At 47.6% G+C, this 19,384-nt stretch overlaps 1 protein-coding gene across 3 annotated transcripts in view; it reads left to right on the plus strand.

Moving 5' to 3' along the window:
• Positions 1-3,174: 3,174 nt before the first annotated feature.
• The window catches only part of MX1 (MX dynamin like GTPase 1), a 40,204-nt gene continuing 23,994 nt past the window's right edge, over positions 3,175-19,384 (plus strand). The window contains exons 1-4 of one of the 3 annotated variants that reach the window (XM_063088644.1): positions 3,226-3,369; positions 4,101-4,202; positions 6,630-6,700; positions 7,432-7,562. In XM_063088644.1, the coding sequence (XP_062944714.1) occupies positions 7,470-7,562 (93 nt within the window). In that variant the 5' untranslated portion in view covers positions 3,226-3,369; positions 4,101-4,202; positions 6,630-6,700; positions 7,432-7,469. Of the gene's footprint in view, positions 3,370-4,100; positions 4,203-6,629; positions 6,701-7,431; positions 7,563-19,384 lie in introns of all 3 variants that reach the window. The other 2 variants (XM_063088635.1, XM_063088624.1) reach the window with 2 other exon arrangements.

A 19,384-nucleotide genomic window follows, 5' to 3' on the forward strand; every position in this document is an offset into this window, starting at 1 on the left:
GGTGGCTCACGTAGGAAGTGGGAGTGTCGCGAGATTAGAAGGGTCCTGCACATCATACTGAGCAGTTTGGAATAACGCTGTCCCCGCAGCCACGCCCCTCTGCACCATTTAAACAGGGCGCTGTCAGCTTCCCACAGGTGTTACAGGAAGTGCACCGATTTTGAGGTAGGGAGCACATGCCATACAGCTGGCCAGCGATGGCTTTTCATGAACACCAGCTCAGCTCTTTTTGGCAAGTCCAGCCCAGGGCAGGCCAGGCCATGCGGTGTGAGAGGGCTGGACAAGGACCAGAGAGACCTGGAGTCCCCTGGGACACCCACGACTGCACGGGCAATAGAGGTCAAGGGTCAGTGTGATTGTTTGACTGCTAGTGCTTCCCCTGTGGCTGCATTGTTTTTGCCAGATACTTTTTAGTGGAGGTAGGAGTACCAAAAAGGCAAGACCAGGGCTGTGCCATGTGGGGCCTGAGGCAGACAGCAGGGCACTTCAGTCCGGTTAAGTTCAGCCCATGCGTACTGAGCACTACTGTAGTGTGCAGGGCCCCAGGCACTGAAGGAATAAAAGCTTGATAGGACCTCACCCTGCCTTCATGAAACTGACAGCCCCGTCGAAGAGGTGGCCACATCCCACACTGCCCAGAACATCACCAGAAGTGCAGTAGCCTGAGTTAAGGCCAGTGGGGGCCTGGAAGAGATCTGACCCAGGGTTTGGAAGGAGCTCCCAGGAGCAGCTGCATAGATGAGGAGACATGGAAGTTGAGCCTTGGCAGGGGAGGAGAATTCCTCTGGGAGTCTAGTGGGAAAGGATAGCCCAGCAGGAGGAGCATAAACAAAGTCTCAGTAGCATGAAGTGTGTGCCGTGGTGGTCAGGATGGCAAGTAGGGTGCTGAGACTGGAAGAGAATTGCCTGGAGGATGGGAGGGGGCAATTCTCAAGGACTAAGAGTCTGAAATTTATTTGGTTAAGAGAAGAGTAATGAACTTATCTTTAAGAGGGAATACATCGTTAGCAATTCACGTGGGAGACTGTGAGCTTCCTGAGGACAGGAGCTGCTTCTAGAGTTTAGCATGGGGAGAAGATGCTGAAGCGTGCAGGCTTGGGGAATAAAAATGTGGGTTGGAATGGGAGACTGTGAGCTTCCTGAGGACAGGAGCTGCTTCTAGAGTTTAGCATGGGGAGAAGATGCTGAAGCGTGCAGGCTTGGGGAATAAAAATGTGGGTTGGAATGGTAGCATTACCACTTCCTAGCTATGGGACCCAGGCCCTTGGGCCTCAGTCTTCTCATGTGTACAATGGGTGTGATCACCTTACTCCCTTTGTGGGGTGGTCGTAAAGGTGAGCAATTGCACGTGAATATCTCAGGCTGACACCCAACATACTAGGGGCTCAGTACATATGATCTATTATTGTATTGCTACTAAATTACACCCCAAAACAAGCATTTGTGTTTTGCAGGGCACTGCCGTATATTGTGCATATTAGAAGCAATAAGGTACCAAAATAGAAGGCCAGGGAGGGACTGGGGCAGGCAAATGAGGCTTCCAGGCATCCAATCAAAGGAGGCCCTTTGATATGGATTGAATTGTGTCCCCAAAGTTTTATGTATTAGCAGCTTGATCCCCACTGTGCCTGTTAAGAGGGTGGGAAATCCTATTACGGTAATTGAAAGGTGGGGTCTTGAAGACATGATTAGATTGTAGGACCATGCCCTAATGAATGGATTAATAATGGTGGTCATGGGTCTGGTTCTGACGGCTTTAAAAGTGGAACCCGTGAGAGCCTCTCTCTGTTCTGCCATTTTCTGCCATATAAGACCCCTGCATTGCTGTAAAGCCACCACCAAAGAACACTCTCACCAGATGCGTTCCCTGGACTTTGGACTTCCCAGCCTCCAAAACTACAAGCAATAAATTTTGCTTTCTTTATGAATCATCCAGTTCCAGGTGTTTTTTGATAAGCAACAGAAATGGACTAGTACACCCTTGCACCAACTGAGGGTGGGCAGCTCCTGCATCCAGACACCCCACTGCCTTCCCCTTATCCCACATTGGCTAAGGCTGGGACTCTGTCAAGGTTTCATTTTGCCCCGGCTCTTTCTGAATTCGAGCATGAACTGGAATCACGGGGGAGCGCCTCCTGCGGTTTGAAGAAGCAGTGGCGGCACCCAGAGTGAAGTCTCTGCTGAATGTGGCGCCTTGCTTGTACCTGCCCCTGCCATCCAGCGGCACCTTTTCTCCTTCAGAGTGTTACCGGACTCAGGTCCAGCTGCCTGCCCACTTGAAAAGGAAAGAAAAAAACTCAGAAGTCAAACGGTTGGTGTTAAAAAAGCAGATGTGTTCAGCTGAAGGAGATGGTAGGCTACCCCATCCCAAAGATTTGCATTTACTGAGGGGTTATTAAAGGAAGGGTTGAGGGAATGGAATGTGGGAGGTGAAAAGCAGGAGAGAGGGAGATGTGAGATAGGAGGGATCCATTTCTATGTGTCAGGTACAAGGTCTTGCCAAGGCCTCATCTGGTTTCTGTTCTCATCTTCGCTATTATCTCAGGACCTTGCAAGATTTTGATTTGCGCCAGTGTACTTGGCTGATACCCAAGGTCAGCTTCCGTCATTTGGCCTTGATCATTTCTCAAAACTCTACAAGTCTCAAAGAACTCTTAGCTTTGCAAAGTACTAATTAGCTTCTCGGCCTCGTTTTCCTACTTAGCTAGTGAGATAAGAAAGTCAGGGGATGGGAAGCAAGAGTGGAGAGAAAAAAAACTGTCCTTTTAAAAATCCTCCACCCCTCTGCAACCCAGGCAGCTTTAGGTCCCAACATGGCTTCAGTCGTGCTCACTCCAACAAGAGGGTGGCAGCCCCGTGCTCGCAGCCCACCTGGCCGGGCGTCTCTTTTCTCCTCCACCAGGAAGTAACAGGCCCAGAGAGGTTGAGCAGGGTTTAGGGGAGGGTTGACTGCTAATTGCTGCGGCAGTTTGTGTTCCCCCACCAGACCACCCTTGCATGGGATTGCCCAGTCCCAGGATCGGCATTCCCTACGAGCCCCGGGGACACGGCCGGTGCTTCGGGTTTCGTTTCCGCGCTGGCGCCGCCTCCGAGTCCGCGGAGTTTCGTTTCTCGCCCCGGCCGGGATGCGCGTGGGGCGGGGCCGGGGTGGGCGCGGGGCGGAGCCGGCGCCCTTAAAGCCGCGGAGTGGGCGGAATTCCCGCATTCGGGAGCTGCGCAGGGACTGGTGAGCTTAGCTGCCGGGGCCCGCGCCCGGCAGCCAGGAGCGGGGACACAGAGAGGGGCATTCGCCGTGGACACGACGCTCCGGGGGGTGGGCCCTTGCTCGGGTGCTCGTCATGGTGATAATATCAGCCACGGCGACTGTGGGTGAGCTCAGACCACTTGTTCTAGTCCTACCACCAAGGTGCTGAGGCTCCGGGTGACCCCTGGAAAACAGTCCCCTATCTGCGGCGTTTCTGCCTGGGGAGGATGAGGGCCGGGAGAGGGTTTCCCAGGGCCTCAGGTGGAGGGAGTGGGGCCCTGAGAAAGTTTCAGATCCACCGCCATGTGGGCCGTGAGCCCACCCCAGAGGCCGACTGTTGCTTTGCGTCGGTTTGTATTTCCTGCCAACGAGTAAGCCTGACAAGTCAAGGGTAGGCTGGGCACTTGTAAGCTGGGGTACCAGGTCTTAGCTGGTGGGTGCTGCTGAATCAGGGGCGTCCCGAGCCCAGCTTAGGAAGGAAGGGCGGGCAGAGACAAGGCACTAGCAGAAATCCCCCTGGGGACTCCTGCAGATAGTGCCCTGGGTGCAACCGGGTGGGGGGGACTCCCTAGATCACGTGAACTAGACATGGACTAGACACGGGATGGAGGGAGGCAGGACAGCCCTGGGCACTGACAGAGGGAACGTGGGCGCTGCTGAGACGTCCCTCTCCCCCCCCCCCGCCCCCTCCCCAACTGGACAACGACTGAGCTGTGCACATGGGATTCTCGGAATTGTTTGTTCAAATTTTAAATCAAATTTTTTATTGGTAGCAGGGTCAAGCGATGCTAACTTTCAGTTGCCAGCCACAAAAGGCTCCTAAATGTCTAATGTGTCACCTTTCTGCTTTGAACAGAGCTGCTGGTCCAGCCCTCCCAGAGTACAGTGTGGACAGGCCTCCCATCCTCTTCCTCGTTCCGTCCTTCCTCAGACTTCACACGCAACCTAGGAGGATTTGGTAGGTAGCAGTGCATTTGGTCTAAAGTGCAAGATGCTCTCCCTTTTATTCATAAAAAATTTAAATGCCAGTGGGTTTTGGGGTGCAAAAACACTTGCAGGAGAAAAAGTGAATGTAAGGCCTGCAAGGGTTATTTTAAAAACTAAAATGAATTGTGTTGGGAAAGTTGCAGACTCTCCACACATTAAGCATTTTCTCGGATGTGCTTGGTCAGTGGTCCTTATTAAGGGTTGGAGGAGGGGCGCTGAATCTTATTTTCCATCCCTGTCTCATTGTGGAGTGTGAGCTGAGGAAGCTTCCTCACAAGGATAGAACCCCCCTGGCAAACTTTGCTCTCCACTGCCCCCACCCCCACCCCCAGCCCCCGCAGGGATTTTGTGGCCCAAACTGCTGGTAGATGGTGGCTGGGTCTGGAAGCCAGTCACAGGCAAACTCCCACTCCCTAAATCTGGAGTGGAAGGGGCAGCCAAGGGAAACAGGAACCCGGGTGGGTACAGGCAAGCCTTGGGCAGGATAGAAAGAGACCCCTGCACCTAGGCAGTGTTAGATTTGGTGAGATGGAGAAAAGGGAGAGAGAGATCCAAGCCAGGCACTATTTCAGCCAAAAGCTTTGTTCCGCTAATGTGGAATGGAGACTGAACCAGATCAGTTCCTTCAAACGAAAGAAAGCAGGAGGCATATAAGCCTTTGAGGGTTCTGGCAGAGTAATGGGCAATTTCAAAATCAGTGCTATGCAAGGTGACATAGCCCTCGTGGTCCACTAATATCTCGTCAGTTAGGGCATAGGCTTTTCTAATTAGTGTCACTACTATATTAGTACAAGGTGTTCCAGCCCAAAGCTGGCTAATGCAGCCCACAAGACGTTCCTTTGATGATAACAGTCATGTTTACCCTTCCTCAGGAGAGGAATTTCACTGACCCATTCCCAGAGCAGAAAAGGGAAAGGGGAGGGGGAGAAGGGGGAAAGTTGCTTAACCTAGCTGTGCTGAGGTTAAGCCAGCCGTGAGGCCTAATAGGCAATGGCTCCCCTCCCTGACTCTAACCTTAGAAGTCAGAGAAAAGCCTCTGACCTAGCCCCACCCATGGGTAAAGTATGACCAGCTACCACTTTAGGCTCTGACCAGTGGGGCTGTGCAGTGGTGAGGCGGTGGAGACCTGAAAGGGAGAGAGATAGGAGGCATGCCTGGCCCCCTGCAGTCTCATCTGCAAACACAAGGTGCAGGTTACACATTCTGTGATCAATTGGGGGCTGAGGACCAGGGGTCACCACCTCTTGACTCTACCAAAGCCAGAATTGGTGGATGCACTCAGTTCAGTCTGACGACCGCAGCTGGATGTTGAGTGTCATGGATAAGTAAGAAATTGGTTTGAACTAGTTAGATTGCCCTGCTCCTGTAATCCAAAGTGATTTTCAAAGATGATCCAAGAAAGGTACAAACATTTATGACTTACAGATGAAACCCGCAAGATTTAGCTCTCTAGGAATCTCATCTTATGAAACAAACAGGGGAAGGGAAATATACTCACGGAGTCCTGTTTTGACTGATGAAGTCGAACCTGTGGTCCTGGGGTGCAAGTCCTGGGACCAGTGATGCCCCCTGACTGGGTGCAGTAAGACCAACCAAGGCAGCCTTGGCCCAGAAGACTGGCACTTCAGAGAGACAGATGAAGTGGAGGTCTTCACATGGAGCCCGGCACCCCTGGACACACGAGGTCTTTCCAAAGGCGTGGGGGGTCTTAGGGAATAAAATCCCAGATTGCCGTATTCCATAAGTGCACTTTAAAACTGACAGCCTTTCATAACCACCTCTCCACCTTGCAGAAGGAATGCATCCCTCTCCTCCTTTCTAAATGAAACAGTGATACGATGGTGCTTGCCCTGGAAGTTTATAAACCTGAGGAGGGACAAAAAGGGGCAGTTCTCAAGATTGGTGTCTGGTAGGTGTCATTAGCCAAGGCCCCGTGAGCCAGTGGCAGGGCTTCTGGACTTTCCTGACTTATACATATTTCTGTTAAGCACCAAGTGTGACCAAAAAACAAGGTGTTGGCTTAAGTTGGGATGTCCTGAATCTAGATATGCTACAGACCAGGGTGACAGGCAGGGGTGATGACAGTTTTTGTTGGGTTTTAATAATCTGTCCTTTCAACCTCACCAGCCTTCACAAAGATTGCATGGCTCTTAGGTCAGGGTTCCTTGAGGAGAAGCGAAGACAGCATCAATAAAACTTGTTGCTCCAGCCAGTTAATTTACAGCAAGGCTCTGCTCATCTGTCTAGAATTAGACTGGTCAAGGTTTATAGAAACAATTCCAGAAAATAGTACCCTGCTCCAGGCGTGCCCCTAATGCCTTTCACCCTCCTCCTTGGGGAGGACGCTCATTTGCTCCCCAGGTCTGGGTCTCATTTGCATGCTTTGCTTGATGTCTAGGCGGTGCAGGAGAACACCTTCACGTTTCTGTCCTACTTGTCAAAATCAAGTTAAAGCAACGTATATAAGAGGTGTGTTGGTGCCTTAAATTTTTATAGCAGTTATTTTGAATCATAAGAGAAAATTTTTTGTTTACTCTTATCCAAGATTACTAGTTGCTGTGAAATTGAATATTAAGAGACTTTGGGTCCGGAACATTTTAAAAATGAATCTCATATATATGCATATGTACTTTTTGATGCAGAGAGGTATGATAATTCAGTTAAATGAAGAATAAAATCCATGGCATTAAGATGCACTTATGTGGGGGAAATGGACTGAAAATATGAAATCAGGGGTCAAAAGGAACAACAGAAAAAACTTAGATTTTATGTATATATTTTAACTAAAGGTTTGGGTATCAAATTGCCATAATATTTAATTTCCCTCAGCTACGTTGGAAAGAGTTCTTTAACTATTATTCTTATAGGTAGCTTTTAAAAATGCATCAAGAATTGCATTCTTTGTAACTATTTAAATTTATAGTAGAAAGCTTTTTGATGTTCAACCTAAAACTGACCAGAAGTACCTGGCTGGAAACGTCTCTGGGCTGTGGAACCTGCTCTTGAAGAGCACTGAGCCAGGATGCAGCACTTGTCTTCCTCAGACACTTGCTTCTTTGGGGTTCCCTGTATTTCTCTTCCAAGCTCTGGGGACATCACAGTGAAAGCTTAGTCAAAAGTCCCTGCTCTCGTAGATCTTACCTTCTGGTGGTTTTGGTTCCATGGATGAATATCCCCAGCCTCTGATTTGTTCCCTACAGATCTGCTTCACTTCAAGTTTAACTTATAAAGAAAGAAGATGGTTCATTCTGAAGTGGAATCCTCAAAACCTTATTCAGCTTCTGCATCCAGCTGTGGACATGCTAACATGACAGAGAAAGGTCAGACGATGGTGAGTTGCTGTCTAGCAATCACTATCCATGTGTCTGTGTGAGGGCTGCCCTTTCCCATAGGGCTGCTACTGCCACCCCGAGATACCTGCTTCCTCATCCATCCTGTGGCAGGATGCAGATCTGAATCCTCTCCTCGCTTGGGCCAACTTGCAACCCAGTGTAGACATATTGCCTTAGCTGACTCTGGTTGGAGTGCCATTTTGGTCTTGGAAACCAGGTGAGATGTTGGTTAGCTCTTGTAGGAATTGGCCCATGACCTGGGTCCAGGTAACACTGTGTTATCCCCTGCCCGCCTCATGTCCGGTCTCAAGCACAGACCTTCTGAGGCATCATTGGGATATTACCTTTGTAGGGAAGCCAAATGGTGTCTTTTTTTCCCAGAATCAAGACATATTTTTGGTGGGACCCAAACATGGCCTGTAGAATCAGTCCAACCTTAATTTGGTCACAGCGCTGACGCTTTTGGTTGTGTGACCTTGGGTTGCTATTCCTCCCATTAGAAGCCTGGTTTCCATCTCTAAGATGGGAGTAATCACAGTTCTTGCCTCGTGCGGCTGTTGAGAGGGTAGGTGCAGGTGGTGTCCAGTCATGCAGAAAGTGCTCGGTGCATTGTTCTTCACATTTCAAACCGCAGATCATCAGCCTATTTCACATTGGCTCCATCTTCCTAAGAAGGGTTAGATGCTTTTTCCAGCAACATTGAAAACAATGTTGAAGGACATGGAAAAATAAGAAGGGCCGCCCATCTCTCCACCACCCTAACATAACTGTTTACTTCTCCTTGCAATTGCCTCCCATGTGCATCTCTTGCCTGGCTGTAACCATTCGGGACAGGAAGAACTCACACCCACTCACACTGCCCTGCTTTGGGAGCAGCGTGGCCTTTTCTGATTAAGGTGAACAGGGCGCATCTTGTGATCAGTCAGTTTCACTTCTAGGTATGGACCATGTTTCTCAAATTGTGGTCCCCAGAGCTGTAGCATCAGCAACGCTGGGGAAGTTGTTTGAAATGCAGATGATCACCCCCTTCCCACCCTCAGACCTAATGAATTACCAGCTATAGTCTAAGGCCCTCCAGGTGGTTCTGCTGCATGCTGTGACTTGAGAACCACTGTGCAAACTCCTGCACTTCCCCCGGGAGCTACATGCATAGCAGCGAAACCTGGAATTGACACATGCGCCCCTCAGTGGTGGAATAAATACCCAGACTGCAGTGTGCTCATACAGCAGAATTCTGTGCAGCAGTGAAAAGGGATGAACTCAGAATAGCGAAGGCTAAAAAACAACGTTGAACCAAAGAATCGAATCATGGAAGAAACATACAGTATGGTCCCATTTATATAAAATTCCAAAACAGGCAGCAATAAGCAATGTACTGTTTAGGAAAAGATATATAGGTGGTAAAACTAAAAAGAACAGCAAGGGCATGATCACAAGCCTCAGCGCAGAGGGAGCCTCTGCAGGTGAGCGGTGGTAGGAGGAGGGACTGAGGGGGTGGAATATGGTAAGTACTGGGAATGTTTGTTTTCTCGACCCAACCGGCTGGCACATGCATATTTGCTTTATTATTGTTTATATTCTATAAACTCTTATGAATGGAGAATATAAAAAAAAAATGAAAACAAAAGAATCTCATCAGGAGGACTGGTACTGAGGCTACCGAAGGGTACAATGATATAGTGAGGTTTCTGGCACGGCTGTTACACCATCGTACCACCAGGCTTTCCCCATGGCAGTGTACCCCACCCTTTTTTAAGTATTGTTATAGAAAAAAATTGCACCGGATGCTTGTTAAAATCAGCAAGGAAGACTTTATTCAAGACTTGCAGTGGGGTCTAGACTATTGCGATAGGGAATGGAGATTAACTCAACTTTAAAAAAAAAAAAACAAGGACAAGTAGGGATTTATAGCCATCAGGCAGTGGGAGGGAGAGCATGGAGAATTGCTGAGAGGAGCTTGATTAGGTATCAAGGGATGGGGAGGATTTTCAATAAACTGGCTTGACAGGATTCTTTCCTACAACAGGCAAAGTCAGTGTGTAGTGGGGAAGGAGGCGCAAGGGGGCTGACTAAAGTTTGGTCAAGGGAGTACTTGTCACTGAAAGGAAAAACCCCAGCCCGAGTGCAAAATAAGACACACCAGGAGACAGGGACTCAACCAAAGTGTATTACGCAGGCAAAATGAACAAGCGGGCTGCCCTCTCGAAAGTGGGAGCAGCAGCAGGGAGAGTTGGGCTGGGCCTTTTATATCCAGTTAGGCTGAGCTGGACCGTTCCTGTTGGCTAAGAAGGAAGGGGAGGGAAGCGAGCGGGGTTTAAGCTGAGCTGGGACTTTCTCCCAGGCGGGCAAAATTGCACATGCAGGAAGGTGACATGGCAGCTAGGGGATTTTTCCAGGTGGGGGTTTTCTGGGAAACTTTCTCAGGTGCCATTTTGTGTTTCTCGGTCTTTAACACCATTTTACTTTTCTGGCGGAGGGTCTATTAGCCAACATTCCGCCCTCTTTGTTCTTAGTTTGGGAGAAAGGCATTGAGATCATCTCTGGCTACTTCCTGCTGAGAAGGGGGTGAGGAAGGGGGCGGGGGACTTGGGAGGCGAGGGCAGAAGGTTTGCTTAGTCTAAACGAGAGATAAGAGACCATAAACCCAGGCGCTGAAGATGGTAGTTTCTTCTGTTGAGAAGGTGAGGAATGTCCCTTGGAGCCAAAGGTCACTGAGGCCCTCAAATATGTCTTCCGCTTGTTGGATGTTAGGGAGGAACCAACTGTCCTCCTGGAGGGCGTGGAGGAAAAATAGGAGACGTGTCCTCACCATCTGGTAGGGGCAGGTACTCTTGGAGGCTGCGGTGAGGAGAGCTACCTGGGCTGTCGAGTTGATTTGGCATTGTAGGGAGGTCAGGGCCTCTGCTGAAGCCTCAACAGCCGCCTGGAGTTTTGGGGATAGATCTCTAGTGGAGTCTACAGAATGGATAAGAGCCCCTGTGCCTAGTCCCATGGCCACTAGAGAGGAGGTTAAGGAGACCTTGATGACTAAGGGGAGAAAGACTGCACGCTTTTGGTTTTCTGGGGGGTTAATTAGGGCAATAATTTCTGCTTGGCTGTAACCGGGAAGTTGAGGGACCAGTGAAACAGAGGCAGAGAATGGAACCAGAGACATTAAGAGTTTTGGAGCGGGTGCCATTGCACCAAAAGAAACCTCCAACAGGGGCATGGGTTGTACGACCGGTTGTCCAGGTCTCTGTCAAATAAAATCTCCACTTGAACCCTGAGTCAGGTGTGGCAGGGCTAAGAAGCAGAAGAAAAATCAGGAAGGGGATGAAGGTGTATGTATGTTGTTCACATATCCTGCATGGGGGTTACTCCCAATCAACCTCAGTCTCACAAATGGGTGCAGCTATGGGCCAGGGCCAAGTAGGAGTTCAAGCAGTTGCCACAGAAAAAGAAGAGAAAATGGGCCACACTCTAAAATCCAAATTTCCATGCAATATGCAGTATGAGTGAGGAAGGGAAGAGTAGTAGTTACTCTGGAATTGGGGAGAGGGCAGGTACGTGGAATATATGAAGCTTTAAAGGATTAGTGGGAGAAATGGAACAAGCGAGCTTGTGAGAATGACCTGAGTGGTGAGGCTCTGTTCTGCAGTCGGGCGACCTGGCTGGCTTTAACCTGGAGATATGAATCCACGAGGTTAATTTTCCTGGGGCTTCTTCTAGCCGGGCAGCTGTAGGTGTACAAAGAACAACTTTAAGAGGTCCCTCCCATTTGGGGGTTAAGGGCCCTTATCAGGTGGAAGAGAAAAATACACCCAATCACCAGGGGACAAGGGAAATGAAGTGTGAGCCCTAGATGGGCTAGGTAAAAGGGTTTCTTGATACTTCCACAGCTCCAAGCAGATAAAACAAAGAAGGTGGTAAGAGAGATGTCCTGGCAGATGACCAGGGGGGTATGTCCAGGCGGCCCCATACATGACCTCAAATCGAGATAGGGAAGAGGGCCGCTTTGGGAGAACTCGGAGGCGGAACAAGGCTAAAGGGAGTAATGTTACCCAATTAGTGTGGAGTTTGTTCAACTTTTCCTGATGATTGGGGGTGATAAGGGATATGAAAATGCCATGGGAAGTTGAGACCTCTTGCAACCCTTTGCATAACCTGGGAAATGAATTTGGGACCATTGTCTGACTGGAATGATGTGGGGACCCCGAATCGTGGGAAGATATGTGAAAGGAGGAGGGAAACCACCGTGGATGCTCTCTTATTAGATGTTGGGTGTGCTTCTACCCATCCAGAAAATGTATCCATGAAAACAAGGAGATAAGAATGTTTATGTACTTTTGGCATATGAGTGAAATCAACCTGCCAATCCGTTCCATGGGTGTGCCCTCTAACCTGGTGTCTTGGAAAAGCAGTGGGCTGTAATGCGGTATTGGGATTAGTTTTTTAGCAAATTTGACATATTTTGGTTAAGTCTTAGAGAAAAATTTTATCTTCTGGGGTTAGAGAGAAGAAGCTAAGAATAGTTTCAGGTTATGTACACTAGGGTGGAACAAAGAGTGTAAGTAAGATAAAAGTTGGTGTCTTTGTGGATCCTTCGAGGGGTTCTCAGAAGGGGTTGGTGGGGCTGTGACCATAACCAGTGGTGGATTGGGCGAGAGCGCCGAATCCTAACCACTAGACCACCAGGGAAGCTCCAGTGGTGGATTGGAAGACATGGCTGCTTGCTTGGCAGCCTGATCCGCCCTAGAATTACCTATGGTGATGGGAGAGGAGTCAGATTGATGTGACCGGCAATGGACTATGCCTATTTTGGAAGGCAAAAGTGATGCTTGTAAAAGTCTAGTGATAAACTTTGAATTGGTAAATGTGACTCCTTTCGTGTTTAAAAGGCCCCTCTCCTTCCAAATTGCCGCATATGACAAAAGCATGTGGAACACATATTAAGAATCAGTGTACAATGTAAGGGATTGATCCGCAGATAGCTCATAAGCCCGGGTAATCGCCACGAGTTCTGCCTGTTGTTGGTTGGTTGTGTTGGGTGGCAAAGCTCTGGCCTCAATGATACTAGTGGAGGATATGATGGCATATCCTGCCCTTCGTACTCCATTTATTAAGGAAGAGCTACCATCTGTAAAACAGATGTTTGTGGGGTTGTCTAATGGCCCTTCTGAGATGTGAGACGGGCAAGGGAGGAGGATTTCTAAAGCCTTGATACATTGATGGAAGGGAGTTTCTTCAGAAACAGGCAAAAGGGTGGCAGGATTTAAAGGGGAACAAGTCTGGAAAGTTATAGAAGGATCGTGGATGAAGGAAACGAGGAGAGATAGGGCCCAGCAGCGTGGGAGGGTTTGTAATACTTTATAAGTCAAAAGATCCTTTAATTGATGAGGTGAAAATACACTGGTGGTGCTGCCAAAAGTGAGTTTCTTTGCTTCTTGAAGAAGCACTTGAGCAGCCGCCAATGCCCTGAGGCAGGGGGCCCACCCCCAAATGGTGGGATCAAGTTTTTTTGACAAATAGTCCAGTGGGGCAAAAGAGGGCCCCCTCTGGTGTCCTAACACACTCAACCCAAAGCCCTTGTTCTCGTGCACATATAGTACAAAGGGCCATTGTAAGCCAGGTAAATGTAAAGCTGGGGCTCTAAGGAGAGCCTGCTTGAGGGTTTTGAAAGGGGTTTTGATGGATTTATCTAGAGGTTCTTTTGAGTCGCCCTGAGAGTCATATAAAGGTTTGGCAAGAAAGGTGTAAGTTGGAACCCAAGCTCGTAAGTACCCCGCAAGGCCCCAAAATGATAACATTTCATCCTTAGATTTTGGAATAGGCAAGTCTCGAAGGTGTTGTTTTTGGTCTACCGTTATGGCTTTGGAGTCATGGGAGATCTGAACTCCCAGATATTTGACTGAGGGTTTAAAGGCTTGGACCTTTTGGGGAGAAACCCTGTATCTTTCGTCTGCTAAGAAGTTGAGGAGGGAAATGGTATTGGTTATGGAAATGGGATAAGAAGGGCTGCACAAAAGAAGATCAGCCACATACTGAAGGAGTGTGGAATGGGTGAAAGCTGACCCGCAGAGGTCCACTGCTAAGACCTGCCCGAATAAATGAGGGCTGTCCCAGAAACCTTGGGGAAGGACCATCCAAGTGAGTTGTTGGGAATGATGAGATTGAGCATCAGTCCAGGTAAATGCAAAAAGGCTTTGGGAATTTGGATGTAACAGGACAGTGAAAAAGGTGTCCTTTAAATCCACCACCGAGAAATAGGTGGTGGACGCAGGGATAGAGGATAAAAGTGCGTATGGATTAGGAACTAAAGGATGGATGGGCACAACTGCCTTGTTAATGATGACTAACTGGTAAGTGTTGGGAGTTTCTTTAACTGCCAGGATGGGAGTGTTGTAGGGGGAGTTTGTGGGCTGAATGAAACCGTTCCTTAATAGCTCATTGATAATTGGTTGTAACCCTAGCAGGCTACTGGTAGGAAGAGGGTATTGGGCCTGGTGAGGGAAATTTTGGGGGTCTCTGAGGGAGATTCAAACTGGTTGGCAATGCACTAAAGAGGGAGTTGAAGTATCCCAAACTTGGGGATTAACTTTGGATAGTGGCGGGGGGAGATTTGGTTCATCTGGAGGTTGGACCGCTCTGGCAACCAATAAGAGCAGTGAAGGGGTATGGTGGAAAGAGATGTAGGCCTGGAACCTGGCCAGTTTGTCTCGACCTAACAAAGGGGTTGGGCATTGTGGCATCACAAGAAACTGATGAGCAAAGGAATGGTCCCCAAAGTGGCAAGTTATCCAGGGAGTTTTTAGTGGAAAAATGGCTTTGCCTCCTACCCCAACAATAGGCAGTGTGGAAGAGGAGGTAGGTTCCCAAAACTCCGTTAATATTAAGAAAGTGGCATGGGTATCAAGGAGGAAAGAAATGGGGTGGCCCTCAACTGCGAGATATACCCTGGGCTCCCTGGTGGTGGTGAGGGCTGTCGTAGGTAGAGGGTGCCCTGGGCCCCGTCAGTTGTCCGGTGCCAGTCCTAGAAGGCTGGGTGTGGGGTTCGAGATAGGTCCAGTCTCCCTATGGGGGTTGGGGCATGATCGTGCCCAATGTCTTTCCTTACCACACTTAAAGTAGGGACCCGGGGGTCCCTTTGGTGTGGTTGGGCCCCTTGAAAAGGCAGTCATTGGTGAGGGTGTGGACCCCTTTAAGGCCTGTGCCAGTAGTTGGTACTTTTGGCATTTGGCCTTATCGTCTCAGCCATTATAAACCTTGAATGTGGCAGCCAGTACTTCATTTTGAGGAGTGAGGGGCCCCCTTTCCATTTTCTTTAATTTGCCCTTTATGTCAGGGGAACTCTGGTTAAAGAAATAGGTCATGAGAAGTTGTCTTCCCTTTGGGGTCTCTGGGTCTATGTTAGTATATTGTAAAACAGCCTCAGTGAGGCGATCTAAGAAAGAAGGATTTTCATTTTTATCTTGTGTTATTTCTTGGATTTTTTCATATTTAACTGGTTTTTGTGTGGCCCTTTTAAGCCCCGCCACTATGCAAGTAAGAAACTGATCACGGAGGGCCAATGGGGGTGGGGGGGGATGTTATAATCCCAATGAGGGTCAGTTTCTGGGACAGCCTGTGCCCCAATTGGGTGAGTGGGCGTGGTTTGATGGGCTTCGTCTCCATATGCCCTGGCCTCTAGCCAGACTCGTCTACTTTCTTCTGCAATAAAGGATTTGTGAGGATAGTGTGGGCATCATGGAAAGTTAAGTTATAGGCCTGGCAGAGGTATCGGAATTCCTTTGTGTAGAGAACTGGGTTAGTTGTATAGGAACCCAAGCGTTTCTCGATTTGGGCATGGACTCTAACGATACCCTCCGCTCCTGCCACCTCTCGGAGAAGAGCTAAAAGCGGACATTGGGCCGGAAGGGCGGGCCAGGTTTCATGGGCTTGGGCTCGTGTATGAGGGGGGCTGGAAGGATGTGGTGGCGTGAGAGGGGCAGAAGAGGCAGGAAGAGCTGATGGCGGTTGGAGTGGGGGAGGAACGTGTCCCCAATATCGGGGGGGGGGGGCTCATCTGCTGAGTCGAAGTCAGGGGAAGGGGAGGAGGGGGCGGGCAGAGAAGGCTTAGACGCTAATCAGACCTGTTTTGGGGCACAGGTGGTACATAAAGCAGGGTTAGAATATGGAGGTAAGAAAAAGCCTGGACATAGGGAATTTCGGCCCGTTTTCCCGATCGCTCGCAGAAGCTATATAAGTCCTGTAGAATGTCGGGGTTGAGGAACCCAAAGGGAGGCCACCTGTTTTGATTATCTAAATTATAGTTGGGCCATTCTTGGGTGGAAAACCTAACAAGTTTGTTTTGCTTAATATCCAGAGTCAGACCCAAAGTGTGAAGATTAGTCAGGAGACATTTTAGAGGTGAGTCTGCCGGGAGAGACGTGGCACTGCCCATGAGAATGGAGAAGGAAGTACTGGACCTGAAGGGGCGTCCCCGCTTTGGTTGGGGTACTGAGAGGTCTCAAACCACCAAAAGCGGTCGTCACCGGTTTCTGGCGGTTGAGGGACCCTAGAGGGTCACAGAGCTTTGGGGCGCCTGGTGCAGGGCTTGTGAGTGTCTGGAGGGCAGAAACGAGAAACCCTGCAGCAAATGAGAGGGCAGGGAAAGGGCAGACCCAGCTTAACCCAGCCAAGTCCTGAAGAGAGAGAGTGGGAGAGAGAGAGAGAAATGAAAGCAGTAATTCAAAGACTCACCAGTTGGAAGGCTGGTGTTGGATATGCTGGTGGTGATCGAGAAGGGCTGGGCTGAGTGTCATTACTGGTGTGGGCTCCAGGCCATGGGCAGAGAAAGGGATAGGGTCCCACTAGGGTGGGGAAACCCATCCGAGTCATGGCACCAATGAAAGGAAAAACCCTGGCTCGAGCGCAAAATAAAACACACCATGAGATAGGGACTCAACCAAAGTGTATTACGCAGGCAAAATGAACAAGCGGGCTGCCCTCTCGAAAGTGGGAGCAGCAGCAAGGAGAGTTGGGTGGGCCTTTTATATCCAGTTAGGCTGAGCTGGACTGTTCCTATTGGCTAAGAAGGAAGGGGAGGGAAGCGAGCGGGATTTAAGCTGAGCTAGGACTTTCTCACAGGCCGACAAAATTGTGCCCGCGGGAAGGTGACATGGCAGCTAGGGGATTTTTCCAGGTGGGGGTTTTCTGGGAAGCTTACTCAGGTGCCATTTTGTGTATCTCGGTCTTTAACGCCATTTTACTTTACTGGCAGAGGGTAAATTAGCCAACAGTCAGTAAGTACCCCCTTCTCTGCAGAAAAGTTTTCAGTACTCCCCATATATACATTTTTATATTTGTCCATTCTATAAGGCAGTGGTTCTCAACAAGGGACTCTTTTGCCCCTTGGAACTTGTGCCAGTGTCCAGAGACATTTTCATTGTCTCAACTCTTGGTGAATGGTGAATAGAGGCCAGGGTTCAGCTAAACTTCCTACAATGCATGGGACAGCCCCGCATAACAAAGAATTATCTGGCCCAAAATATGAATAGCTTCTTGCCCTGATATAAAGGAACTATTCTAGGAAACAGTTACGTATATTAAGCACACACAAAAGTAGACACTGGAAAGAAAGGGGTCAAAGATAAAATGATGTTCTCATATTTCCTTCCTAGACCCCAATCAGACCTCTTTTAGAAAATCACATCCAGCTGATGGTGTGGTGGGAAGGATGAGTATGATTCTGCTCCTCCTTAGAGACCGTCTCAGGCGACGGCTGACAGGAGAGAGGAGGAGCAGCAGTGGAGTCCACTGTGCCTAGAATGCCCTGAGCAGCTAATCTTGTCTTTTTTTTACCCTTCTTTGCCTGAAAGCATTTATAGTGGCAACTTCTCATATATATATTTTTTAATAAGTACATTCTAAGATGTTGTTGAGGGGAGGGAGAAAGAGGGGACAGAGATGGCCCACAGCTGGCTCCGTCGCTGGCCTCATTGTGGTTGGCCGTTGGCAGGGCCGAGGCCTGCAGCCCACCACCTCAGGACCCCAGGCACTTCTCATTTTCTCCTACTTTTGATGTTGTATGTTTGTTAATATTTCTCTATTTAATTTCTAAAATTATGTTACACAGAACAGTCATTGCTTTAGTCGTGATTCTGATAAACCACTCGAAAATTTCATGTATACCTTCTATGTGCTTCTTATACTTAGTTTTGCCTTTTTAAAATCAGCTTTATTGAGGTTGTAACTTACCTACCACAAAATCCACTAATTTGAAGCATTGTTAATTTCATTTGCATTTCCCTGGAAGTATTTACCATCTTTTTTATGTGCTTGTTTGTCATCCCTCTAACTTCCTTGGTGAAGTGTCTCTCCAAATCGTGTGCCTATTTTTTAATCAAGTTGTTTGTTTTCTTACTGTTGAGTTTTGATAGTTCCTTGTATATTCTGGGTACAAGTCTTTTGTTGGAGATGTACTTTACAAACGTTCACTCCCAGACTGTGGCTTGTCACTTCTTTCTCTTAACAGTCTCTCTTAAAGATCAGGTGTTTTTAACTTTTGTGTGAATTGCAGTTTTTTAATAGTGTTTTATGGAGGTGCCTTTGAGGCCATATCTAAGAAAACATTGCCTAACCCACAGATGCAAAGATTTTCTCCTATGTTTTCTCTAGGAGTTCTACAGTTTTAGGTTTTACATTTAGGTCCATAATCCATTGTGAGTTAACTTTTTTATATATGGTGTAAGGTATAGATGCCAGTTCTTCTTTTTTTTCTTTTTGTCTTCATACCACTTGTTGAAAAACCTGACTTCCCTCTTTGTTGCCTTTGCACCTTTGTCACATGTCAGAGAGTGTTTATTTCTGGAGTGGGTGTTCTGTTCTACTGATCTCTTTCCCTGCTTTTACAGAAATACCACACTGTTTTAGTTACCATAACTTTATAATAATTATGGAAATCAGGTAGTGCTAGCTCTCCAACTTTGTTCTTCCTTTTCAAAGTCAATTTGACCATTCTTGGAGTACTAAATCATTTATATTTAAAGTGATTGCTAATATAATTAAGTTTGAGAATATAATTTTGCTATTTGTTTTCTATTTGTCCCGTCTGTTCTTCATTCCCCTTCTCCTCTTTTTCTGCCTTTTTTTGGATTAATCAAGTATTTTTCATGATGCCATTTTGTTCCTTTTGTTCACTTATTAAGTGTAACTCTTTTAGTATTTGACTTAAATCTACTTTCAAATGATTGCATATTTCTTCGTGGACAGCATAAGACTCTTACAATAGTGTACGTCTACTTCTCTGGTCCCAGCCTTCTTACTGTTTTTGTCATGCATCTTTATATATATGGTAAACCTCACAGTACACTGTTATCATTATTGTTCAAACAGTTGATTAGCTTTTAAAGACATTTAAGTAATAAGAAAAAGTATAGTAGTTTCCACTTCTGGTATAGATTCCTGTGTGTAGATCCCAATTTCTATTTAGTATCATTTTCCTTCTGCCTGAAGGACATTGACATTTTCTCTAGTTCAGGTCTGCTGGTGATGAATTCATTCTGCTTTTGGATATCTGAAGACTTTATTTTGCCTTCATTTTTAAAAGATATTTTTGCTGGGTATAGAATTCTAGGTTGATGGTGTTTTCAGTACTTTAAAAATGTTGTTCCACTGTCTTCTCACTTGAATTGTTTCTGATGAGAAAACTGCTTTCAGTCTCATCTTTGTTCCTCTGTGTGTATGTCATTTTCTGGGTAATTTTAACATTTTCTCTATATCTCTGTGTCACTGGTTTTGAGCAATTTGATCTAATGCGTGTTGATGTAGTTTACTTTGTTTCCTGTGCTTGGTGTTTATTGAG

This window comes from Cynocephalus volans, chromosome 1 (genome assembly GCF_027409185.1).
Source record: "Cynocephalus volans isolate mCynVol1 chromosome 1, mCynVol1.pri, whole genome shotgun sequence".
Classification (NCBI taxonomy): domain Eukaryota; kingdom Metazoa; phylum Chordata; class Mammalia; order Dermoptera; family Cynocephalidae; genus Cynocephalus; species Cynocephalus volans.